Source organism: Patagioenas fasciata, chromosome 2 (assembly GCF_037038585.1).
Source record: "Patagioenas fasciata isolate bPatFas1 chromosome 2, bPatFas1.hap1, whole genome shotgun sequence".
In the NCBI taxonomy this organism is placed as follows: domain Eukaryota; kingdom Metazoa; phylum Chordata; class Aves; order Columbiformes; family Columbidae; genus Patagioenas; species Patagioenas fasciata.
Window position 1 is genome coordinate 149,153,785 of NC_092521.1, and position 27,080 is coordinate 149,180,864.

Genomic DNA, 27,080 nt, shown 5'->3' on the forward strand with positions numbered 1-27,080 from the left:
GGCATGTGACAGGGTGGAATGGATGACTAGATGCTTCCATGCTTTGAATCACGAAGAAATGAAATTTTCACTAAAGCTATATTCACATTTCCCTTGTTCTTTCCTGTAATTTGTTCCTGCAATCTAGCAACTAAAACTTGGTAACAAGAGATGAAGTTTCTTGAAAGAATGACTAACTTCTACTGACTCTCTTCTTGAAAAATACTGGTGCAAATACAACCCTATATTTTTTTGCAAGAATAATCAAGCAAGTCTGAATATTTTTGTTCCCCATATGTGCAGTGCAGGTACTCAAAGGATAAAATAAATCCATTCAGTGGATGATACAGTTGGATTCATTTGACACATCAAGTCTAAATGGAAAAGCATATCCTTGTTATATTTGTACAATGACCGAAAATCTAAATGATTCAAACAACTTGCCGAGCTGATATTGTCTTGATTCTTCTTGACTCTCTCTATCTCAGGAGTGACACTCACAGCAGTAGCTTTGCCAGGCTGCTCTCTGTAGTGAACCTATTATTTAACAGAATAAAATGATACATTCTATTTCAGCTCAAGCAATATCACAATGTATTACATTAAAATGTATGATTTAAAAGGTCATCCAAGAAACAACTGGAAAGCTAAAAGGCATTTGAAGTTCATTAAAGATTATAAAACTTGATTTTTGAAGCATAACCTTGAATTCTTTCTGGATAGTCTCCTTATTAATGCATTTGTGTGGATATATACATACATATGCACACAACATCTTGACATTCACCACACTGGTCCTTGGCAGCACAGAAAAATATGTTATATATACAATATGTTATATACAAATAATGTAGTAAAGTCAAGCAGAAAAAATGAAAAAAAAAAAAAAAAACACACTTAATTTCAGCAGTGCCCACTGTAAATGTATATTTGTCCAGACACAGAGATTTCATAAGGATACCATCAATATTCTCACTTTTGTACCCTATATATTCAAAGGTGACTAAACACAGGGGGTACAATAAATCAGATGACTGTCAATTGAATCCAACTGCCTAAATTTCACCATGTGTTTATTTAAATGTACTGTAGGACTGCTCACTCTATAGATTTTTAACAAAATAAACTGTAGCAATGATGCATTAAGCAAATGCACACTCAAGGATGGATCAGCATCTAAAGAGGATGAAGGATAGGATGTGGCATTGACAGGTCAATCAGTCAACCCTGGCCTCAAATACTGAGAAGTCAAATATGGTACACATTTAGCAAATAATTAGATATTCTTGCATCATTTATGTCAATCCACACAGTTTTATGTAAAATAAACATTTCCATACAAATTTTTTTTTTTTTTTTACTAAGCTCTTGGCTTTGCTTGATAACTGTGCTGATACATGATGTTCATAATTCTGCAGTGCACTGTGGTATTAACACACATATTGTTCAAGCAATTGTCTTCTTACACAACACATTTTTAGTCTGTCCACATCAACATATTCCAACAGAAAAATTAACATTTTATAAAAACAATGGTAAGCTATCAAATGGATTAAACTTGCAAACTTCGATTTGTAAAGATAAAATGGTTTTTCAAGACTTAATGTTTCTAGAAATGCCTGAAGTTAAAGAATCTTAGCCCCAAACTATTCCAGTGACCTGAAAGATAATTTAATCTTTACAATGAAACTTGCACAGCACAAAAACTGTTGGAAGGTAAACAATGATGTGAGTAGAACAACTACACAGACTGGCTTAAATCTCTTGGGAAAACAGGTTGTTTTGAAGAGCATGCATTTTAGGAAAGCTAGATATATCAATATAAACCCAGGAATAAATAGTATACATTCAAGTTAGAGGGACAGTATTCTTGAAAATTGTAACTCCAAATTAATTTGGGGAACACGGCAGAAAACACTCCAGGGAAACACTGTAGCTATTTGTAGCCCCATGAAATATGGATGCTGATGGCACTTCCCAGTGAGAACAGGTGGTCTCTTGAAGACTCATTAACAAGGTACAACTTCAGCAGTGTAGGAAGGCAGCCTATCCTGTGCTTCTGCAAACAGTATCACTTTCTAATGGTTATGTCAGCTATATATACTGAATTACGATAGGAAGATTACTGAGGAACTAGAAGGAGATAGTGAAGAGAGCTGGAGTTTGAGTACAACTGTAGCCAATTATTTACAAAGACAGAGAGTAACATTTCAAAACAGTTCCGCCATTTCGTTACTTAGATTTGTTATGCTTCATATGCCATTTCCCAAACCAAGCAACAGCTTTTCACAATTGCTTCCTAAAAGAGGGTTTTCATTACTGAGCCCACACCTAACTAAAGAAAAGGCACAGCTTCTGGAGAAAGAACTTTGTAATCATCTTTTACACCCCAAAATTATACAAAGGATTAAATGAGAGCAACTTCCCATGCTGACATTCTCTTGATTCCTCTTGACTCTCTCAATCTCAGGGGTGACACTCACAGGCGTAGCTTTGTAGAGCTGTTCTTTGTACTGAACCTAGCAAGCATGGCAGAAGATATTACACAGAGACTTAGGAGTAACAGAAATAAAACAGTGTGTTAGTCATCATGAGAGAGCACACTGCATGTGGATGGAAAATACCATTCCTTAATAAACACTCACATCTTTCTACACGATACTTAGTACTCACCCTCTTGCAGTTCTTCTGTTTCAGACACAGACAATGGATACTTCAACAGGAATACTTCACTCTCATTGACGTTAATCAAAGTGCAATGTTAAGGAACAATCATCTTATCATTAATTGATTAAATTAGTCCTTGTGAACAAACAGGAACTATCACAAATACCACAGACATATTCACTGAGGCACAAACACAACACAGCAGAGAGAAGTGTGCAAGCGCTGAAAATGAGGCACACATTGCTAATATTCTTCTGGTTTTCCTTAACTCTCCTTAGTTCGGGTGGATCAGAAATAGCTGTTGCATGCTGAATTTCTTCTTTGTATTTGATCTGCACAATAAATATTACAAAATATTAGCAATTTAAAGAAGATACAGACAAGCACTAAAACACAACATTTTGCAATCTCCCTCTTACACAAACTCCACAGCCAGACCACATCTATCAACACTATTGGCCTAAACAGGAATAGTTACACTTAATTTCTGAAACAGGCCGCTGGAGTCTCCAATGCATCTTGCTTGACACAATGCACCAGAGAGTTCATATAACAAGACCAGTATCCTAAAACTCTTACAGCAAGAATATACACCACATGGGACGGTGACTATCTACATGATCATTGTGATGCTGCATATACTACTTGGAGATCTGCATCACTCTGACAAGGACTTGGTCCTGCTATGATCTTGCTAGAGAAGACTACCTGTCCATTTTAGAAACTACACATTTCACAGATGTGTTCTTAAAAAGGTGAATGGCTTTGAAGTCTAATTCAAGTTCTGTAAAAAGACACATAGACATATCATGGACAATACAAATGTTTAGATGGATGATGTCTTTGACGATGCTGTCAGATTTTCACTGTTGCTTTTCCACATTTAATCTCTTCTAAACAGCAATATGTTTGGATATGGTAGACTCCGTAATTTGAAAGCAGCACAGAACTAGAATTTTTTCAGTTAGACACAATATGCACCAAAACTGGATTCAACTTAATGAGAAAGAATTGAAAGGCTAAGTGGACGTGGTACTAAAAATAAAGACATCATATTTCTGTTTTTCCATATGCTATCCAAAAGGGTCATCTTGGACAAATCTGTGCATTGCCTTTTTCTTACTGTATACTACTAAATACTTCTTTAGTATTCAGCACTTTCATTTTCAAATGTCTGATGCCACCAAAAACCAAACAATACTTGCAGACCATGCCATCCTTTACAGTGATATAGCATGCTTTCTTTTCCTTTACAATGGTAATAAAACAGCAAAATTTACAAAAACATTCAAAATTGTGCATGCAGTTATGTGCAACAGTTAGAAATATTTTCATTAGCAAGACTCAAGGGAGGAGAAGTACAGCATAATTAATCGATTTGTACAGTTTTATATAAATGTGGCATACAAAATTTCTGTTAAACACATTTTAAGGCTGCAAAATCAAGGACTCAAAAATGAGAAATTGATACAACTTAAATGTAACCTTAGTTCTGCCTCTTGTACAAATATGCTCCATATACAGCTTTTAATATATTTTATACTACTTCATTCTTTTCAAGTGCTTCATAATCTTTATGTGTTACCAAAAGCTGCTTTTCTCAAGAGAATTCTGCCTCATTCATTACACATAATCAATGACTCTTACTTAGTGAGTTGTTTGCATGCAGACCATGACTGATGCCAGGTTTTTTTAACTGCTCTAAGGTCCTGCTTTGATGACAGAATTACTGATTTCTTCAGGAACTTTTCTGTGTTGCTTCTTGCTAAAGTATCTCAGATTTTCACAGACACTAATTCACTAATTTTGCTGCGAATGGGGGAAAAAGGGAATTGTGACAAGGAAAAGCGTTATTTTTACTAGAGAGTACAGACGAGTAACAGCTAATCTGGCTACATAATTTCAAAAAACATAGGATTATACAGCACCTGCATTCAGATGAGAATTCACATTGAACTGTACTTTGCAAAAGGGAAAACCAGACCAGGTTCTCCCCCATGGCAAAGTATCAAAACCATATACTTGAGCATTGGATCATCAGGTCTAGACACAGGGATTGAATTCAGGTTCTTGCTTTTGAGTATTGACATAGTGACCTTAATAATACCTCCTTAAAGTGCCTCTTGAAGAGGTAATTTCTCATGATTTAAAAAACTGCAAACTTACATTCTTTCATGCACCTTCACCTTAAATGCCTCGTGGTTTGATTAGATTGACTGCACAAACCCATGAAAACAATCATAGTTTGTTACCTACATGGACACCATCATTAAAGGAAAAATATTTGACCAAGGGTACCTCAGACACACCCTGACAGCCAGGAAGTGATGAGTCTAAATGACCTGAGTTCTGCTTCAGCTCTTCTGGAAGGCAGCTTTCCCCACACTTGGCCTCTCCACTTTGCCCATGACTAAGCCCTTCTACACCTTCAGTTCCTCATCACTGGTCTCTTTTTCTCCACTTTACCAAATGACACTTTACCAAATGTCACTTAACAGATAATTTTCTTCTCTCTTCTCCAAGACATGGTACTTCTGGACAGTGCCAATTTTTTAACACAGACAAAACAACTTGTTTTTCTCTAAGCTCATACTTGGAAACTGATTTGGCTGAAACTAATAAATAAAACCAAAGCAGCCTGAAGCACAGATCAGGAATGGAAAATTTCAGTCCAGACAGTTTAGGACTGGCAGAAGTACTGAACCATTGGAAAAAAAGGGTCTTTTAATAGAGACTATTAGGTAAGCTTAAGAATTGGCAGTGCTACTAGTCCTTAACATGCTTCAAAATGTCGATTGCTTGAGTTTTAATCAGACCTCAGCTTTGTGGTGTTGACTGACATATCACAGTGGTTTCCTCATGGATTTCAAACAAACAAAAACACAATTATGCTCTTCCTCCAAAAGGCTTCTTCCCAGAGCTGTACCCAGTCCTGCCTGTCCCTCAATATAAACAAGGTGTTTTTTAAATTCTCTTAGGTATTTGTAGCTTCTTGGTTCAGATTCAGTCACAGTCCATGAGTCTGATGTTTGCTTTTAAAGTTCTGTGAGATATTGAGTCCAACTATTTAGGAGGCTTCTACTTCCAAAACCATCATCAAAACAGGTGAGATCAGCTCAAGCATCTCAACTGTCACCATCTTGGTTTTGGGGATTTGAAAACATAATGTTCTCAGTTTTGTCTACAATATATATCATCTGGAAGAATTTGATCACTTTCAGAACATGATGCAATGGACTTTTTTGTATGGCTTGGTTATACAGTGCATGTCATTTTGGTCTGGTGTTCTGGGTTCTTTTGCACTGCAGGTGTGCTTCACATTCCATATTTTCATGTAGCTCAGCAAAGTTTTAAAACTGTCCTCCTTCTGTTTTAATTGAAAACTATACCTAAAAAGTTTAAATCTAATGGAGTCAAATTGGTGTAATTTACCCTTCCATTGAGACTCCCGTAAACTACACAATGTAATTTCCCTCCTACTGACATATAATTTAAGATCTCCTTGCACATTGCTTTTAAATTTGGCATTCTACACTTTTAATACATATTATACAAGACTGAAGTAATCTTAAGTATACTGTATGTAATAAAAAGTATTTGTAAAATATTAACTCTACACACAGCCTAACCATATATAGGCCACGCTACTTACGTCATACCACTAAACCACTAATGCATTTTGTGTTTCTCTTGATATGCTTTTGTTTACGTGTGCTTACTAGCATACTGATCCACCTTTCATTTTCCCTTCTTCACCACCGTTTAGAATTTTTAAAACAGCAAAGCATTCCACACTATTTTTCCATTTCACATTTCAAGGCATGGAGAAAAAGCATGAGAGTAAGACTACTCTTAATAAGCCTGTGCTTGTGTGTGACTGCTCTTGAAATAAATGTCTGTGGTAAGTGGAGATCAAATAGGTAACAGGAGATCAGGGTTTTGTTTCTAGAACACAGGTACAAATCTGGTTAACAAAAAAAACAAAAAAAAGAAAAAGCACGGTGGGGGGGGGGGGGAAGAACAAACAAACCAACAAATGAAAACACCCCATCGTTGAATTAAGAAAATTCGCAGCTTCCCAATCAGAAATGCTATTTCAGGACTTAGGACCCATGATTGCTTGCACTGAATCTTCAGATTGCACTGTGTCTCACAACAAGATGAAACATGATGGATGGAGCAAAGAAAAATTCCAAGGAAAATATGAGTTTTTCAAAATTTTATGGAAATTCCCTGCCTGACCTTACTTTGGTGGGAAATTGAGTATTTAAGACTACTTAGTAAACAAGGAAATTCTAGTAGAATAGGTGTCCAGAGTCCATAATTTGGATTTCAACTAATATTTAAACACAATCTAGTGTTACCTTCAAACTTTCTTTTTAAAAAAGCATCTAATATCAGCAAATGTGACAAACATAAAAATGGCCCCAGAGTACTCAACACCAAAAAATCCAAACAAGTGATCAATGCAACTACAAGTGTTTTCTTGCTTGGCAGTCACTTTTGCACTTTTTTCCAAGTTTTGTCACATATTTATCAGAAAAGCATGTTCTACTTGTAGAAAACTCTCATTTTGATATTTTAATTTTAGTTGCCCATTAAAGTACCAATGACATTGGGCATCCATCCATCCACCAATCCATCCAACAACATCAATTCAGAACGAGTCCCACAACATTCACAGATCAATGTGCCATCAAGATGTAAGGAGGCACAAATCCTTCACCTTTTCACATAGCTCAAGTCTGGACATCCATTTTCCCCTTCTTGAAATGAAAACTGTACCAAATCCTATGAAATACACATGACTATACAGGAACTTAACAGATTTTCTTTTTTGTTATACAGTTTGGGCCCCTCACTACAAGATAGACACTGAGGGGCTGGAGAGAGTTCAGAGAAGGGCAACAAAGCTGTTTATGGGATGGGAGCACAAGTCTGATCATGAGCAGCTGATGGAACTTGGGTTGTTTACTCTGGAGAAAAGGAGGCTGATGGGAGACCTTATTGCTATCTGCAACTGCCTGAAAGGAGGTTGTAGCATGGAGGGGGTTGGTCTCTTCTCCCAAGTAGTACGTGATAGGATGAGAGGAAATGGTTTCAAGTTGTGCCAGGGGAGGTTTAAGTCGGATCTTACGAAAAATTTCTTGACTGAAAAGGTTGTCAGGCATTGGAATAGGCTGCCCAGGGAAGTGGTTGAATCACCATCCCTGGATGTGTTTAAAAGATGTGTAGAAGTGGTGCTTAGGGACATTGTTTAGTGGTGAGTTGACAGTCTTAGGTTAACAGTTGGACATGATGATCTTAAAGGTCTTTTCCAACCTAAATTATTCTATATTTTTCTAAATTACAAATTACAATTGCTGTTCAGTCTGTCATATCAGGAAATACATTTCATGTTTCTCACTCCAGAAAGACAAAACTCCTTCCTCAATTACTTAGTTCAAAGTTTTTCCTATTTTTCATTATGCTTTAATTTGAAACTCTATCTTTGGACATGGAAGAACTACACTAGAGTGGAGCTCTAACTCCATGAGAATGGAGCTCTATATCCAAAATCCAGTGGAGCAGTATTTGAATGAGATGTGTGATGTAAAAACATGGAATTTTTAGTATACAAGATGGAAAAAAAATTGACCACCATTTACTCACATAAGAATAATTAATGTTAATAACACTTACCGAACTAATATTCTGTTGATTTTTCTTTACTCTTTCAATCTCTGGAGTCTCTTTTACAGCTGTGCCAGCTCCTACTTCCTTCTTATAAAACACCTTCATTTCCCCAAAAGAAAGTAATTATGAGACTGTTAGCAATGCAAGTACAAGTTCTCATAAAAGGGCTGGGCAATTGTCCAAGTTCCAAATTGGTCTGGCTATAAATCTTGCTAAGAAAGCAGTTACTTGAATTTTTCATAAATCACTCAAGTTATCAATAACTACAATAACATCCTGTTTGTTTTCAGCTGTAACCCAGATAATCTATTATCATCCTTTAGACTGATCTCAAACATTTTTAAGTATTTGTAATGATAGTTTTAACTTTGGAGATAATATTAAAGTTTAGATCATAATCTACAAACATTTACAAATATAATTTTATGCTTGAGTAATTTCACTCATTTCAGTGTAATTGAATGTGTGTGTACATGCAAGGTTTGAATTGTTTTTTAATCTTCAGACCTTAAAATACTCGGAGAAATAAACAGATATTATTTCAAATTTAACAAACTAGAAAATTGACATATTCATGACAAAATAACCAGAACAACCAGATCTACACTGCAAGTCATGCATTTTTTTTTTCATTTCTGGGTTTCATCCAGAAAGCTGAGGACTGCATCTAAAAAAAAGCTCACTTCTGAAAATATACACATGCTCTTTATATAATTCTGCTCTCTATTTCACTAGTTTCAGTAAAGGATAAAACACAAAATCCATCAACAGAATCAATCATTCAAAGCTACTGAAAGAGACTGTAAAATAATGGCTCCACAAATTCTAAATGTGGCTATAGTTTAAATAACCAAGGAGCACCAGTTCATGCTGCAAAATTCCTAAAAAAGTTTTATTTGAATTTCAGCATTTGGTGTCACAAGTGTTGCCATTCCAGTAAGTATTTCCAGGCTTGTAGTGTAAATACAAGTCAGATTCTGGAGCTCATAAAATAAATCTTTACCATTTAGTATTTCTGCCTGTCTTGAATCAAGATTTATTTAACTTTTTTTTCCCTATCAATAAACTATTATTCTTGGTGCATTTTTCCTATTTCCTTGAAGGTCTCTGTAACCTAGGGTGACCAGTACTGCCAAGTATTCTAGAGAAGAGTGAATTATTTATGTTCACAAATCCCGTTTTAAATATTCAGAAAACCTTTAACAATTCAGAATTTTCTTTTACCAGGTGAGAACAAAGACGGTTTATGAGTAAGAACTTGAAAATTCTTCTGCACCAACATGTCAGTGTAAGGTAGGAAGATTTACACAGTGGACTGAACTAAAATATACTTTTTCCTTCTACCAAGGAAGTAGTGGTAACAAATGTCACAGATGGGAACTTTTCTGTGAAAGAGATGACTGTGCAGTAAATACCCTATTGTAAATCATCTGCCAAATGAGCTAGTGAGCTAAAAGCAGCACTGACCTTATCTGCAGAGCTGGCCATTTTTTTGTGTGTCCCTTAAGGCAGAAAATATGTTAGACAAAATCCAAAAATCAGAAGCCTATTAGAGGTCATTATTTTTTTTTATATTGGAGCTGGTCCCAGCTATATCATAACTTAGTAAAAAGTAAATTACCCTTATAATCTTAATTGCACAGAATGCTGAAGGATTAAAACATAAAGAAAGGAAAAAAAAAAAAAAGAATCATAGCTATAAACTGCTTTCTTACATTTGGAGGATCCCATTCAGAAACAGAAGAAAGGATGATAAATAAAGAAAACATAAATCACTTCAAATACAAAATATTTTTATTCATATTAGCTAGTACACTAACAGAGGGGATAATTGTCAGCCTTGGCACTGAAAGCTCAGACTGGTCTACAGGGCTGCAAGGGTTTCAGATGTGTCAGAGGCTTGTCAAGGTTTAATGAAGTAGTGGAAGGTTATTATCTGCCTGGTATCTAACTGTTAGAGAGCCCGCATTGCCAGACCTGCTGACCTATTTGAGGACTTCTTCAAAAGCTATCAAAGACTGGAGCAGGGAGGAAAGCAGATCAGGAGTGGATGGCTTGGATCCCCTGTTACATGGAGTTTCAGCATAGCACATTAGGATGCCAGTGACACGATGCTAACCACCATCACACCATGCAGCAGAGCACCATTCAAAACCAATAGGCAATAGATTATGAGAAACAAAATTGGGGCCAGTGGACCTGCCAACAGCTCATACTAGAAAGATGTAGCCTTCAGCTGCACTCATCTGAAGGAAGAAAAGGAGCAGGTAATGGCTGGAAGATATTACAGGAGAGACTACTGCCTGGAGCAGCCTCAGAGACTTTCCTTCTCTCCTCTCCCCACAGGCTCCTGCTGCCCCAGTGAAGCTGCACTGATATGGGATTGCTGTGGGTAAATACCCATGAGGAAAACTAATTGACCTTGCACTTGTGCAGAGTTGGAGAAGCTGAGAATACCTCTGAGATAAAGAACAAAATCTGTGTCAGGTAACACTAAAATATTTAAGCAACTTGCATTCTTTTCTCTCAAATAATTTGCTTTATTAGTATTGCTTTGTCTGCCATAAAAAACAGACTCTGACTGGACAGCCTTGTTTCTGGAGGCTATATGTACTCCTCTCCTCTGTTATATTACACGGAAAGCCAGAATTACAATGGCAGAATTAATGGGCCCAAAAAGGAAATGAAACTGAATGTATCCCAAACTGGGCAATTTTTAAAATTGCTCATAATTTATATTTAGGGACAAACTGAAACTTAAATCTAGCATAAAATTTAAAAATATATGCAGTATAACATAAAATCATTATACAGAGGTATTTATGAAACCTGATCTGTTCTAATTTTATACCCAAATCTTGATGTTCTGTACATATGATAGGAAACAGACGAAAAATCTTACATGTGCAGTAAGAAGCCTTATATTTTTTGTCCTTTTAAATAAAGTACTTCCTGGGCCTTGATGAAAAAATCAAAAGGAGCTTCATTTAAAAATAACTGTGGCTTGGCAAGGTGGTATAAGCGGTTTAGCAATTCAAAATAACTGTGTCACACCTAAAAAAGCCAGGTATTTTTTTTACTGAAAGAAATGAGTGATACAGCTTTTGGCAGGAAAATGATGCAAATGGTTCAAAGGACATTTACTCATAAATTCCCTATTCCATGCTGTGGCACAAAAGAGGCTATTTAAACTGAAAAATATCTGAAAAGTTGCAAGTGAAGAGAGAAGCACTATTACTCACTGAACTGATGTTTTTCTGAGTACTTTTTATCCTCTCCATCTCTGGAGTGTCTGGGACAGCAGAATAGTTACAGAGCATCTTCTCTGCTTCGTCTTTGTACATTTTCTGAAAAATAATTTTTAAATGCCTATTTCCTGGTTTCTTGGGCTCAGAATATCCAAACTGCAACAAAAGATGCTTATTGCAGATAAGCCTCAACATCCTTGTACAGTGTTTATTTCAACCTCTGTTCTCCATGCTATTGTTATCATTGTCTGTGTGGGACACCTGACACTGTGTCCCACACTGAAAAAATACATATTTTATATATGTAAGCATTATAATATATATTACATGTTTTCCCATCATCTTCTTATGGGGTAATGTAAAAAGACCTGCAAGTAGATGTAAACAAATTCAATTTACACGGCATGACAGGCCTAAACACAAATAAGAATCAGGCAGTAGGACTTTTTACTACGTATAAATTAATTTAATATGGGTGTGAAAGCCTCTACAGAGCTAGAAAAGAAGTATTTTGAGCCATATTTGTCAAGCACTTATTGTTACACAGAATTAAAACATTCAGCCTTTGAACTATGCCTACCTGGCTTGCTATTTCTGAAGCCCTTTTGACACGTTGTATTTCAGGAGTATATGGGCCAACTTGCATTCCTTTTCCTATAATTTCAGTCTCCAGATCCTTTTTATATTCTTTCTGAAGGAAAAAGAAGGGGAAAAAAACCCCACATAACTAATTCTACAGTAAATTGTACGTGCTTTCTTCAAAGCTAGTCTGACAGCACTATTGTGCACTACTTATTCCTTTTAGCCCAAGTATGTTCAAGAAGATTTTACGTTTTTAACATCTCGTTGTGATTTACTTCCAAAATAATCTTAAGAGATTCATTCTGTACTCACCTGGCTTATGATTTCAGAAGCTTTTTTGGCTCGTTGTATATCAGGGGTATCCATGCCCACTCCCATGCCCTTTCCTTTGATTTCATTCTCCAAGTCTTTCTTGTATTCCTTCTGAAAAGAATAGCATTGGCAATACTCATGTCTGACAGCCAAATTCTTTAATGGTTCCTACTTTAATCTGTGTGATTCCACTGAACAGCATTCTTAAAACACCAAACAACTTTGGATTCAACAGCATTAGCTTTGTAGGACCTATCTTCGAGATGCCTACGCTGTAGCTGCTGACCAGTGAAAAAATTAGTTTAACGGGCTGCTTACTTCAAATCCGATGCAGCCTTTCACATCTACCTGCCTTTGCAGCTTTGGCAGCCACAATCACAAACCCATGCAGACAAGGCTTTCTCCCTCAGCTGTGTTTTGCCAGGCTTTAGCATTTCTCTGACTCTGCTTACCATTTGGCCCTAACGCAACAAGCAGCCATTTAGACCTAAAACAGTAGGGCTCACAGGTACAGAACACAGCCCAGGCCAGGCATGGCTCATGAGAAACAAGTGCCACCTGCAAAAGATGGTGGAAATATCAAAGTTCTGGGAAGTCTTAACTTTCCCCCATATGCTAATTATGCAGCTTTTAGACTCTATACAGCAAAATGCATCAGGTATTTGGTGAAACCTGTGGTATTGCTAATGCCTAGATTGGACACCACCTGAAATTCTCAATGACAATAATTTGTTACATTCTGTCAAATGGAAAGATTGCACTAGGTACAGTACTGACCATGCTCGCAATTTCAGAAGCTTTCTTGGCTCGTCTTATCTCAGGAGTATCTGGACCAACTTGCATGCCCTTCCCTTTAATTTCAGTCTCCAGGTCTTTCTTATATTGTTTCTGTGAAGATAAAACTTCATATATCATATTCATAATAGCCAGAGAGTTACAGGTAGTTTTTGCACAAGAGATCCAATTTAAGATTTAGTGGCAATCAAAAATCTCAAGAGTCACAATTCTCAAGAGTCTGAGCAAGCTTCTGTCAGGAAAACATGTAACAAACTACACAAGGAAACCTTTAGGAGATGTTCACTGAATGTACAAAACTCTATCACTGAATTTTTAATTTGGCAGTGCATGGGGGGAAATCAGTACATACAGCTTGCTACAATTATCCTCTAAAGTAAAAAGGAAGTTTAGCTCTGAAGAATACAGTGTAATAAGCTGGTACTTGGTGCCAGCCTAATTGAAATACATTTTACTTTTAAGAAAATATTTTATTTATGAAAACACTACATGTTAGAAATACCATACAGTATTGTTGCTAGTGAACTTTCAGAGCAGGAAGTTGTAATTTATTCATTTAATAGGTCTTTGCTGAACCACACCCATTAGGCAAGTGGCAGTACTCATCCATGATTGCTGCTTTTTCCTCACAACATAAATTATAAATAACCAATAACCAGAAAACAAAATGAATATTCGATCTTCAGCTTGTCCAAGCAAGGATATATTTCTTTTTCACCAGCAAACATATGTAATGTAAAAATGTAATACTGAAATATTGTATACAATGATTGTATGTTTTTTTTAATTAAAAATTAAAAGAGTCTCCATCAGTGCTATTTGTGCTACCATAGTAGTAATCACTCTTTTTGTATTCTAGTTTATCTCTGCCTGTGGAAAACAGGTGTTTTTTTTTTCAAAATAAATACATATAATTAAAAAGTTTCCTCTTTTCTTGTTTCTTATTTGTAGGTTGTACATCAGTTAGCAAGAAAAAGGAAAATATCCTCCTACTCAATGCAATGGTCTGATCACTTACTAGAAGATGACTTTCAGACTTCCATTTGTCTCACTCTCATGTGGAAATCAATGTGACAAAAAAACTCTCAACTTCACAAACCACAGCTTTTTTTGCAAAAAAGTATAAGTTAACCTGTGAGAAGACATCATCTCTCACTTCCTCTGTTAAAGGTGAAATGGCAGATGCTTCCCCCCAGCTCCGTATTGTGTAAAACACCAAGAAAAAGGTATTCCTGGGAGTTACAGCTGTATATTCCTGCACTTCTTTACAGTGGTCAGACTGGCCCCATACATGACATTCCTGCTGGTGCTTATGGTTTTGTATGTATATGCATGTGAATAAACACAAATACATATGCATACATATTAAATTAATAGAAAATATATAAATACACAAAATAAATATATATATTACTCTCGAAGAGTGACTCCCTGAAGGCATAAGCTGCACCCAGAGCTTTGCCTTTCCCCTTCTCTCCCCACACCCTCCAGCCCCACTGCTGCTCCCAGGCAAGAGACAGTACATGATCAAGGAGTCTTACACTCCCAGCTCTTCAATGGGCGTAGGTTGCACACTTCTGTTCTCCCACATAACCTTCAGAACTCAGATCAACACAGTTAATACTGAAGTTCAGTTCTAAAAATATCCTCTGGAAGGAGCCTTCACTTGTCTGTTTGCATTTGATGAATCGCAAGCTCAAGAAAATCCATTCTTCAGGAGCAACTCTACTTTTGAAAGGTTTTCACAAGTAGAATAGTTTGTCTGGATAAAAGATCTTTCCAAGATGCCTGACAGTCATCACAAATCTTTATTTTCAGATAGCAAGCATGTCATTCCAAAAATTAGAAGTTATTTCATTGACCTTTATTTACCAGTCCATTAAGTCAACCTTTTTCCACTACAGTACTAATTATACTAGCTGAACAACTAAACAGGTGGAAAAGAAAATCCAGTTTTAAATGCTGTATCTACTGATCCCTCTAACATTTTCCATTGACCTTTTAATTACCTGAAAATATGAAATATTTGTCATAAGTTTTTTCCAGAGTTTTTCTATATTCTTAAAGAAAAATAGAAATCGTCCTAGTTTCAATACTTACGTATTTCATTGTAGATTATGTAACAAAAAATGTGAATATTTTCAGCTGAGTAAAACAAAGAGTGAACTTTCTGTGACATCAATAACCTTAAGTAGTGTAACCTACCTCATTTAGTATCTGAGCTGCGTTTTTCACTCTAATCAAATCCGGTGTATCTTCAATCACTGTCATTCCTTTTCCTTTCATCCCTTCTTCTAAATCTTTTCTATACTCTTTCTAAGGATTAAAAAAAAAAAAAAAAAAAAAAAAAGAGAGAGATTTCTCCACTCAATATTGTGTGCAAGATCTTGAAAAGAAATGCCACTTATCAGATGTCTGTAGGGTCTCTTTGAAATTTCTATGAAATATAAATTAGCTGAAGTATGGGTTTCAGAGTTAAAATAGAATTTGAAATCATGAAATCAAAAGGTATAACATTAAGCTGGGAGGAGTGGCTGACACGCCAGAAGGCTGTGCTGCCATCCAGCGGGACCTGGACAGGCTGGAGATTTGGGTGGGGAATAAATAACCTGATGAAATTTAACAAGGGAAAGTGTAGAGTCCTGCATCTGGGCAGGAACAACCCCAAGTTCCAGTATAGGTTGAGAAATTACATATTAGAGAGCAGTGTAGGGGAAAGGGACATGGAGGTCCTGGTGGACAGCAGGATGACCATGAGCCAGCACTGTGTCCTTGTGGCCAAGAAAGCCAATGGCATCCTGGGGTGTATTACAAGGGGGGTGGTCAGTAGATCGAGAGAGGTTCTCCTTCCCCTCTACTCCGCCCTGGTGAGACCCCATCTGGAATATTGTGTCCAGTTCTGGGCCCCTTAGTTCAAGAAGGACAGAGAACTGCTGGAGAGAGTCCAGCGTAGGACAACAAAGATGATGAAGGGAGTGGAGCATCTCCCTTATGAGGAAAGGCTGAAGGAGCTGGGCCTCTTTAGTTTGGAGAAGAGGAGACTGAGGGGTGACCTTATTAATGTTTATAAATATATAAAGGGTGAGTGCCATGAGGATGGAGCCAGGCTCTTCTTGGTGGCAAACAATGATAGGACAAGGGGTAATGGGATCAAGCTGGAACACAAGAGGTTCCACTTAAATTTGAGAAAAAACTTCTTCTCGGTGAGGGTGACAGAGCACTGGAACAGGCTGCCCAGGGAGGTTGTGGATTCTCCTACTCTGGAGACATTCAAAACCCTCCTGGACATGTTGCTGTGCGACCTCACCTAGGTGTTCCTGTTCCAGGAGGGGGATTGGATGAGATGATCTTTTACGGTCCCTTCCAATCCCAAACATACTGTGATACTGTGAAAAAGTGAAAAGGTTTTAATGCAGTCATGTGTTTTCCTGTTGTTCTCTTGAAAAATAGTCCTCTCCTACACTGGGCTGGCACATTGCTCAGTGGCCTCAGCTGCCTCTCTACAGACATTTTCACTGCAGTAGCATTTGCTTTTACAGACCAATATATGCTGTGCTGCAGTTTTTACTGCTGTTCCACTAATGGCACCAAAATCAGGATGGATGCCCTGAATACTATAGTACGACCTGCTCAAATGACTGCTTAATAAGTTATAATGTAGAAGCAAATGTAGAAGCAATATTCCTACCATAACACTTCTGTGCCCCTCAGACACTGCGCTGACACAATCTATCAACATTTAGCAACTGCAGCCTCCACAGTACTCAAATGTTCAGTATCAAATTAAAAGCACATTAGACCTTATCCATGAAAATTCGTTTCTTTTTCCTCTTCCCAACTCCTAGCGAGCTAATATAAGCCTATGAAGTTCAAGATCTTCAAGTTTTGTAAGGATTTTTAATTGCCCTTCCCATCTCCAGATTTGGGTTAGGTTTTTTTAAAGTAAAGAAACTAGAAAAAAAAATGAAGAAAATATTTTTCAGAAGGATTTGTATAGACATGAATTAATACTCCTAATCATGTACTAAATTTCATAAGCACTAGTGACCACCTTTATCTCTGTATAAGCTCTTTATTTAAACAAAAGGAAATCAGGTCTTTTTAAGGAAGCTTCTCTATCATCAGAACGATGTCCAACACCAAGCAGGAAACAATTTTTATTGATTTAGAATTAGTAAATTCAGCTATCTCTTCTGGAGCTGTTAATGTAGTTCCAGAGAAGAAAGTTGTTATTCTTACCAAATGTGAAATATTTTCAGAATTCTCTACAGTGGGAAGGTAACAGAATAAGCTGGTAATTGAACAAATAATTCATTTTTTAATAAGGTTTTATTAAGCCTCCAGGTTCTCCTTCTTGTTTGATGCAGTATCTATCTAAAGTTTATTATGAACCTTCACACAAAAACACTGAGCTACATCCTTGACTATGAAGAAATACATTATTTTGCTGAATCTTGAAAGATAATCATTAATTTGACCTATGTAGTCTTTGGTTTTGGAATCTGTTCCTTGAATGTGGACATAAAATCATGCAGTTATGCATTAAAATACTGTTCCCATTTTCTCACATTCTTCCCCTCTGGCTTACAAGCATGGTTTACTCCCTATACAACCAGTCATAAAACTTGAGGTAAGTATTAGAGAACATCTTAATGCATGTATCACTATGGAGGGAAGTTACCTCAAAATTTTCGAAGATGAACATTCACGGCACATCTGCAACTGTGCAGGCACTAACCACTTCTGTGGACATTTAGCATGCAGGAAGATTAACTCGATGAAAGGCAAGTATTTGCATTTTTCCCTAGTCAGTAGGCACATGACACATGTACACACAGAATGATACTGCACAAACCAGACCAAGCTTGAGACTTCTCTATCTGACATCAGCGTTTATCAGAATAAATTACTTTTTAGAAGATGAACAAAGAAATATCTGAAAATAAAATATTTTCTTTACCCATATGAAATCTACCATACACTGGGATAAGTTGTTTCAGGAAAAAGGAAAGGAACAAGGTTCAAAGTTTTTTAATTCTAGCATCCTCAACTGATTAGTCTGTGCCACCGCAAAAACATAAATTCTTAATACAATAAATACAAAAAAGATACTGTTGGCTCTAATATTCAAATGGAGGATATCTAGCAGCTCTGATATTTATAACTACAAATTTTGCTGATACATTTACTTCTCAGTTGGGTCAAATAGTAAACCTAATCTATGGAATGAACCAATACTCAAAATCTAACATGAAAACAGTACAATACAAAAAGACTACAGATAGAAGGATTCTCAGTTATGGAAAAAAAAAAAAAGTTATTTAATTTGCAATTCCACATACAACTGAAGAGCATTTGACAATTCTTAAACAAACAGTGGGCGTGCAGAAAACCTGTACTTTCTAACAAAATGTGCTTAAAGCAGATTATGTAATATCACAGCTTTATTATCAAATTTTGGTCTTCTTTATTGTTATTGATAACATGTATGATAGATAATAATTTCAATTAAATCAGTTAAAAGTGACTACACACAGCTCGAGGCATCCATATAACCACAACAGACTATCATAAACCTGAAAAAACCACTGAAAAGGAAAAAGTGCCATTTGGACACCAACAGAAATCCTTCTTCCCACCCCTTCATCTATCTGGAAAGAAAACTCCAGGTTGTCTCCAAAACTCTATCAAACAGATGTCTTTTGCAGCATGCCTGGAATGTCACTAAATTTGGTATATTTGAGCCCAGGCAGGAAAAAATCCAAAACTGAGGCCCTTAGAGAGCATGTCCTGCCAACTACCGATTTTCTACAGAGTCATCTGATTCGTTCATTTAACTCTGTTTTTCTGTTTCAGATGCACCGATCTTTATCATTTCCTTATGTTCATAAGGAAACATCAAAAAGCACCAATTCTTACTACAGGACTATTTGGAGTATAAAATGACACACCACAATTTTTACTCATCAGGTCACTTTTGTATTTAGCTACCAAGTTAACTGTAAGTTCTTCAACACTCAGTAGTTTGTCGTGATGCTGCTTCTGGCCCATTTATAGCTTAACAACAACAACAAAGAAATAAAAATCCTCTACCTCTTTCAGAAGGTTAGTGACTTGTTTTATATGCAAGAACTCTGGGGTCTTGTCTAAATCCATTGAGGGTCTTCCCTTGATCTCTTCTTCAAAATCTTTGCGATACACTTTCTGTTGAAGCAAAACCAACAATTAGTGGTACAGGCATGTGCATTTTCAAGCATATTTCAGAAAGAACACTGTAAACACACCCAGAAAGGAGCCACGCCATAAATTCATTATCACATTATTAAGCAACTTTATTACTTATTTCATTACTTATATTATCTATACAAGACACACACAATTTAGACAAAAAAAAAAAAAAAAATACAGATTATGTTTCCAAATAGAATGTTCAAGCTGATCTATGAAACAAACAGTTTGCTTGGTCACAAAAAAGGGAAAACAAATGGCAAACACGGTAATAGTTTTAAATGCATAAAAGTTTCCACCAAGAGGATTGAATAACCTTTTTTACACGACACAGAGCAAAAAATAATGGAATGAAACTGCAGCAAGGGAGACACGGGAAAATACTCTCAGGATGGACAGCAAAGGACTGGATAAGCTTGCCTGGGAGGTCGCTAAACCTCCCCCATTGGAAGTTTTTAATAGAAAGTTAGAAAAGTATGGCCTGTCATAGGAAAGTCAGTGCTGTTCTGGAGCCTCAGAACAGTCCTTCCTCCTTGCTGAGCTCCCCGGGTTGAATGGGCAGGAGCACGTTTCAGTTAAGCCACAAGGTCACACTGGGTTTTGCAGCTTCACTTGTTCCCACCTAAAAACCCTCCCTCTTTAAAGATGGAATTAAAGGCAAAAGTTAAAAATTTTAGCAATCTCTGAACTGAATGACCTCTGGAGTTTCTTCTCAGTTAAATGATGGTACATACAATCCATGTCTAGTGTTTGCACCAACAGCCTTTTGAGAAAAAACAAATTTGAAGGAAGAACTGTGATAAAGAATAGCAAAGGGAACTACTCAGTGCTAATTTGACCATATCCTCAGTTTATAAAACCTTTACAATCTGCTTCATCCATTTTCTTAACCTGAGCACAGGATGTTGTTAGCTTCTCTGCTGAGAAGCTAGGGGTTTTTTTGCTGTTTTTACTAACCTCACTCTGCATCTTTTGAGTCTCCTTTGAAACTTGATACATTGGTGTATCCACAAACTCCAGCATTGATTTGCCTTTAGATTTTTCATAATTCTCTTTGTACTTGACCTAGGAAAATGAAAATGAAGGTTGTTAAGAGCTGAGAGAATGTGAGATCTGATTGCTTGCCATGGTGACAGACAAATCCTGTTTTAGTCATATTCCTTAGAGGTTTTTAATTGGAAGATTCCTCCCAGATCTAACTTGTTGGAGAAATAGGGTTGCTTCAAACTGTCAGACCTAAAAATTGTGAAATTTGAAGATGGCTGGAGTGAGGAGCATCAATCACAATCCTTTAACTAATTGCATGATTTTGGCTGAATGACCTACGTCTGAACAGCTGGAAGCTTTTCAGTAGGATCCTCTGTTATGTTTCTATTAAACAACACATTTAGTATAAGAAGAAAATCTGTGCCACACTCAGGTCCCACAGGTCTCTCTTTCAGGCTCAGGAACAGGATTCTGAAATGCACTTTTGATTGTATCTGTAGGAGGGAAAAGGGAGGGCAAACTACTGCCTCAGTAAGGTCCAGTCTTGCACCTTCATTCCCCTCAAAGCTACCAATGGCCACGACCTTAAAGCTAACAGTAAAATCACATTGAAGGACACAAAGTTCAGAGGCCAGCTTTTAACTTTTTGCAAAGTCACAAAGCAAACATGCTTTGTTTGGAAACGTGGAGAAGTATTCTGACCTCATTCATTCACACTCTCTTGATTAAGATGGGCAAACACATTGCTTATCTCAACCAGTGTGGGGTATGATGGAACATTCTACAGAAGCCATAAAGGAAAGCAAATGGTTACAAAACAAAATATGATATTCAGAACTAGTAACATCATTTTAATTTATTTTTCTTTTCAAAAATAGTGATGTCTAAGTTTGAGAAAAGCGTTAAGAATCTTTTTCCTTCTCAGGCTTCTGCACTAGGTTTGGGTCCTGCAAAAACATGCTCTTCTCTCCTCATGACATGCTTCTTGTTGAATATGCACTGTACATCACTGTAATCTGTCATGCAGTTTTGTACGTGATTTAATCACTGTTAGAATGCTGCATTTTTCTCTTTGCAAGATGTATTTATAAGTGTGTATACCTGACTTTGAAGCAGTGCATTTTCTTTGTGATGAATTTGTTCAGCTGTATCCGGGGTGAAATGATAGAAGCCCTTGCCTTGCATAAATGATTTCTTATATTCATACTGAAACAAAAAAATATCCAAGAATGTTTTCACTAACAAAATGCAGAAGGTTTTGTAATTTAAATACCATTCAAAATAACTATGGGAGAAACAGCATAAAAGAAACTACAGTTTAGCTCTCCCAGAACAGGAATTCTATTGCTAAATTTGAATTTTAAAATATTGTGATGAAATGAAAAAAAGGATATGATAAGAAATAACTTTTTAAAGTTCCTAGAGAAAATGCTTGTCCTGCTCATCCAAAAGTCAAATGTTCATACTCACTAGAAAATAGACTTTATTATTTACATTTGAAGTACAAGGGAATATATATGATGGTCTAGGTTTGCCTCCTAGTGGAAATAATTATAAATGTCACAGAAAAAAAACACTTCTGTAGCAGAAACAAATGGAAATTATCTCCATCTACACAGATACTGACTTCATACTTTTACTCTGTTCCTCAACTAATGGAACACAAATTTAAAAAAAACAATAACAACTATAAAATCAAATGAGGTAAACCATATAACTTTTGGCAGGCACCAGATTCAATCTCTTAAGACCTGTTTGTTCACCCTGTCTCATAAAATGAAAAACATCTAAGTTTGGTTTTGGGTTTTTTTTTAGCCTTTAGTTCACTAGCATCTCAAAGTCTCTACAACAGAAATAGATTTAAAGTGTGTAAAACAATGAAACAGCTGTTGTACATGTATCAAATTCTTAAATTTTATGTCTCCATAGCTCATGCCGAAGAGAATTACATCCGTACCATATGAAGGGAAAGTTCCACTTTGTGAACTCTCTTCCTCATTAAAATAATGAGAATAGGATGAGTTCAATCTGCAAAAATCAGCCCATTTTTGTCCAAACATGTCCATCAAGCTTTCCCCTTAACTGCTGGAATTTATTCCCATGGAAGCTGACTTGTACAATAGCTTTACATTGGTATTACAGTATATGTGTTTCATAAAGTTGCACACACTTCTACACTCTAGGTCAATCAACAAACCAATTCAATCGACCGTATTAGTTTATGAGCTTAATTAACCATACAGGTTACAATGTATCACACTGGGGCAGATGTAGCTGTGTTATGCAAAAGATGAACAGAAACAAAGTTCCAGGGAGAAAGGTATACTATAGGGAAACAGGAAAATTGGGGAATTAGCAAGAAGTTCTGTGTTTCAAAAGGGAAAAACAGTCCATGCAATCAGTCTTTGGAAATTAGTTAACGGCTCAGTCAGGAAGACCATTTCATACACTGGAAGCAAACTTTGAGAAAGATTTGGTGCTGTGGATAGGCAAGGAGGAGAACACAAAGATACTTGAAAGGTAGGAGAGTAAGCCACGTTAAAATCAAAGACATGACATGAAGAAGTCAAATCTGAGAAGGATTTTGAACATGGGGTTTTTGCAAAGACAAATAGATAACGGGGACCTTAGGGGATGACAAAGCATTCTTCTTCATGCTCAAGGTAAGAAAAAATATCCACCAGCATCTGAACAATGCAAAAATCAGAAACTTAGTTATTTATGGAGTCCTCAGGTGAGGGCATAGACAATATGAATCAACCCTTCCTAGGCAACAGAAAGAAAGAAATTTTCCAAGAAGTGAGGAGCCTTAAGGGAAAGTCCAGGTTTCTATTTCCTTAGAGATAAGATGACAAATTGATGAAGACCACTCTGAAGGCGTTCATTTACCCAGCAAAAAGAATGCCAATCTTACCTTACACTGAAGGAAACTAGAATTAGGCCAAAATGCACATGGAAAATGCAGGAAGCAAAAGCTATCAACTCATTCACTACTTATACAAATGCGAATAGTGTTAGCTTCACACGTCGGAGTGAGACAGACAAAAAGCAAGCTTCAATTCACCGAAGAGCAATACAAAAATCAAGTACGGACAGGAAGGTTCCATTGTTTTGATTATTTTAGACATAAGCTTCCATAAGCAAGCACTGACGTAGAAGATGACCCAATATGCTACTAGTTATTAGGACTAACCCTTTGTGTGTGAAGTGCTCACCTCCTGCTGACCATGAGCAATCTGCCTTCCCAACACCACCCACTCACGTCTTTCCACAGTAGTGCTGGGCTCCTCTCTGGTTTCTGGAGTAAAGACAACACATGCAGCTAAACAGCTTACAAGCACCGTGCTCGAGTGCTTTTGGAGAGGGAGAGAAGGTTCAGCATTGCACAGAAGTGAGGGGTTTCCTACCTCTTCCTCCCCGTTCCAACCCTCTTCACTATCCTATGTCAGACCACCAGCACCATCAAGGGACATGTTTTGTTACATGTTACACAGAACGAAGTATGGGCCTATTACCTGACCCAGTGCAGGAAGCCTTATACATTTGGGAGGGAAAAAAGGCTTAGACAGAGAAGCTTTCAGGGAAGCAAGCGCTCAAGAGGCTGTTTATGGCAGGCATCCAAATATTAAACCAGCAGAATGGTGACTTCTGTACAGAGACCTGCAGGTGAATGCCCTAAGTAAGATCTCAAGCAAAATGAGATTTGTAAGGAAAGTAGTATCTCACATCAACAAAGGAAAAAACAGACGAAGTTTCAGGCACATCAGAAGAAGTGCTCAAGTACCAGAAGTCTGCGTGATTCTAACCCAGTATGTTAGTTGTTCTAATAACTGAAATATCTCTTCTACGAGCCATTTTTTTTCACTACATTCCCCAACTACTATGGTTACAACAATACAGTCTTCTACATATGAGACCATCAAGCAAATACCAAAATTTTTTCTACAGTGACTATACATACTACATTCCTTACTACATATGTTTTTCAGATCATTCTCATAAAGGGAACTTACATCACTATGCATTTTGCTGATATTTAAAGCATGGTTTAAATATAGCAGGTTTGGTAGATCAGAGGCTGGATCATGTAGGCTTTCCAAATCTTTCTTGTAATTCACCTGGAAAGAGAATTCAGGTTATGTAAAATAAAGATTAACAAATAATTCAGAGCTTTGCATTATAGTGTGACCGTCCTGAAACAGAAAGTATTAAGTGCTTGCCTGATCTATCTCTACCAGCCACTAGATGGTGGTCATTCACTATTATTTGGAGGAAAAGGAAACCAACAAAGGATTCATTCTACTGAGCAAGTATTTGGGAATTACTCAAACTTTTTATAAAAAAGGACACATACAACAAAATCACACTTCATATGACTTTTCAAACCAGAAAGGAATTACTATTTATTTTTTCTTTTATCTTTTCTCTTTTCTTGTTTCTTTTCTTTTCCCCTCTCCCCCACCCCCCCCCCAAAAAAAAGCAAACAAACAAACAAACGAACAAACAAAAAACACTTAAATCGATATTATCTCCTTCAATATTTTGAGTTTAGTCATTTTAAAAACCCTTGATTCTTCTTGTTTTTCTCTTGATTCAGGAATTACACTAGCTGTCCAAATTAAAATGTTGCATATAGAACAGTCAAAGGGAAGTGCTCCTGGATATCTTATTTAATACACATTTCATTCAGCAATGACAAGAAATATAGTCACCTGAAGCAAAAAAAAAAAAAAAATCACTTAATGAAGTAGCAGCAGGTAATTTCCTATCAGCCTATACTAGACTTTTCCATACTTCTGATAGTTGGATGCCCATCTTTACAGGAAGAAAACTAGATACCTTATCTATCTTGGATGACAAATCTTTTAAACCAATACCTTTAGTCACCTCCACATATTTATTGTGTTCTTCACTGATTTAGGCAGACTTCAAATCAACAATATTCAATCTGCATATCTCTTATAATAATACTTACTTCAATAATTTCTTCACTAAACATTCAGATTTTGTAAACAATTACATATGCAGTTGGACCCTTCCCAGAGCTGTCCCCTCCTGTTCCCACTGAGTGGAGCCCCACACTTTAGAAACGCCAGACGCTTGTCTCTTGGATATCTGGGATCACAGCCTCAAAGAAGAGCTCATATTTTTAGCATTAGAAACATTGTTAAATACATAATGCCAACAGCATTATCACTCAATATAGATGTTTTCTACAATCTGGCTCCAGCAGTAGGCACCCATTGCTAAATTCAGTGACCGCTGTACTTAGTAATACCATTCCAAAGGTCAACTGGCAGAATGAAGTCTAAAAGATGGACACACAAATCTGATCTGCTCCTCCTTCTACAACCACTGGAGAGAAGCCAGCACTTCGCTCCTCTAAAGACAAGCATCCAAAACAGATCAAAACTGCCCTCTAGACCCGCTTCTTTCTTTCCTGAATACAAAGGGACTGAGTACAAGGCGATTAGCTGAGAGTAAGCAGTCACACATTCTGACACACGTCTAAAATGGTTATGAAAACTCTGCAGGCCCTTGTAGAAGAAGCAGAGGAAGAAATGGACAGCATGCTGTACCTGCCATCCAGACACACAGCACAGTAGAGACTGCTGCTCACAGTAGTTCGTAAGATGGAAAAAGAAATTCTGCTTGAGAAAAAATGTTAGGTTTTTCAGGATGTAAATGCACATAAAATACAAAGCAAATTCACTTACATCACTTGCCAAGGTGGATGCAATCTGTGCTTGCTTGAAGGAAACACTGTCAAGAGGATTGTACTGGTGGCTCTTCATTTCCTTATTGAACTGCTCTTTGTATTTCACCTTCCACCAGAACAAACATATCTAATATTAACATGCAGCACTTAAAGAAGGCACAGAAAATTCAGACTATAAAGAAGCTTATTAAAGGTAATCGTCTTATCCATAAATCTTTAAACAATGAAGATGTTTAAAGAAGCTCAGTTTAGCCACACCTATGACTGTCTTGGTTTCAAAGTAACTTTTATGTATCTGAATTTTACTAAGATAAAAAAATAATTTTAAGATTGTCATGTGATTACTGGTGCTGAAGGATTTATATAAAAGGTAAACAGAAACAAAACCATATGATTCACTAGAGTAATTAAATAAACCAGAACTATTTGACTAGCAACAATAATCTACTCACTGAGAGTCATTCAATTCATAATTAACATTGAAAATGTGTTTTTAACAAAAAAAAAAAAAATAAGATTAATAATTTGTTAATTTTGTAAAATAAATCACTTGTAAATTTTTCAACCACTTGAAAGTGGGAAGTCAAAAATCAAACTTTCTGCTCAGCCATCTTCCCACCTCCAGGTCCAAGTGTCACCCGTGTTGTGCTAGGCTGTCACTGCAGCCCCAGGTCTATTTTTAATTCTGCCAGAAATTTCCCAAGAGACCCTCAGGAATCCCTCTGTAGTACAGTCCCTTCTTGGGGACAATGACCACCTCATTTCAGTGTTATAAAGCATCAGGAAATTACTGTCTGCCACCACTTTCCCTCTTTTTCTTCTTGTTCAAAAGAAAAGAGGGAACAACAAGATATGTAAGAGGAAATAAGCAATAAGTAAATAGCATT

The 27,080-nt window shown here is 36.8% G+C and overlaps 1 protein-coding gene across 7 annotated transcripts in view; it reads right to left on the bottom strand.

The window, feature by feature from the left end:
• NEBL (nebulette) overlaps window positions 1-27,080 on the bottom strand; it is a 255,004-nt gene that overhangs the window by 38,541 nt on the left and 189,383 nt on the right. For 3 of the 7 annotated variants that reach the window (XM_071805211.1, XM_071805210.1, XM_071805207.1), the window contains 14 exons: window positions 26,192-26,299; window positions 24,488-24,592; window positions 21,576-21,680; window positions 20,445-20,552; window positions 19,353-19,463; window positions 15,465-15,575; window positions 13,242-13,352; window positions 12,465-12,575; window positions 12,151-12,261; window positions 11,565-11,669; window positions 8,329-8,421; window positions 2,886-2,978; window positions 2,405-2,498; window positions 424-515 (listed from right to left, as the gene is read on the bottom strand). The exons of 2 other annotated variants lie outside the window; for them this stretch is intronic. In XM_071805211.1, the coding sequence (XP_071661312.1) occupies window positions 424-515; window positions 2,405-2,498; window positions 2,886-2,978; window positions 8,329-8,421; window positions 11,565-11,669; window positions 12,151-12,261; window positions 12,465-12,575; window positions 13,242-13,352; window positions 15,465-15,575; window positions 19,353-19,463; window positions 20,445-20,552; window positions 21,576-21,680; window positions 24,488-24,592; window positions 26,192-26,299 (1,458 nt within the window). The remainder of the gene's footprint in view (window positions 1-423; window positions 516-2,404; window positions 2,499-2,885; window positions 2,979-8,328; window positions 8,422-11,564; window positions 11,670-12,150; window positions 12,262-12,464; window positions 12,576-13,241; window positions 13,353-15,464; window positions 15,576-19,352; window positions 19,464-20,444; window positions 20,553-21,575; window positions 21,681-24,487; window positions 24,593-26,191; window positions 26,300-27,080) is intronic. 2 more of the 7 variants (XM_071805209.1, XM_071805208.1) reach the window with 2 other exon arrangements.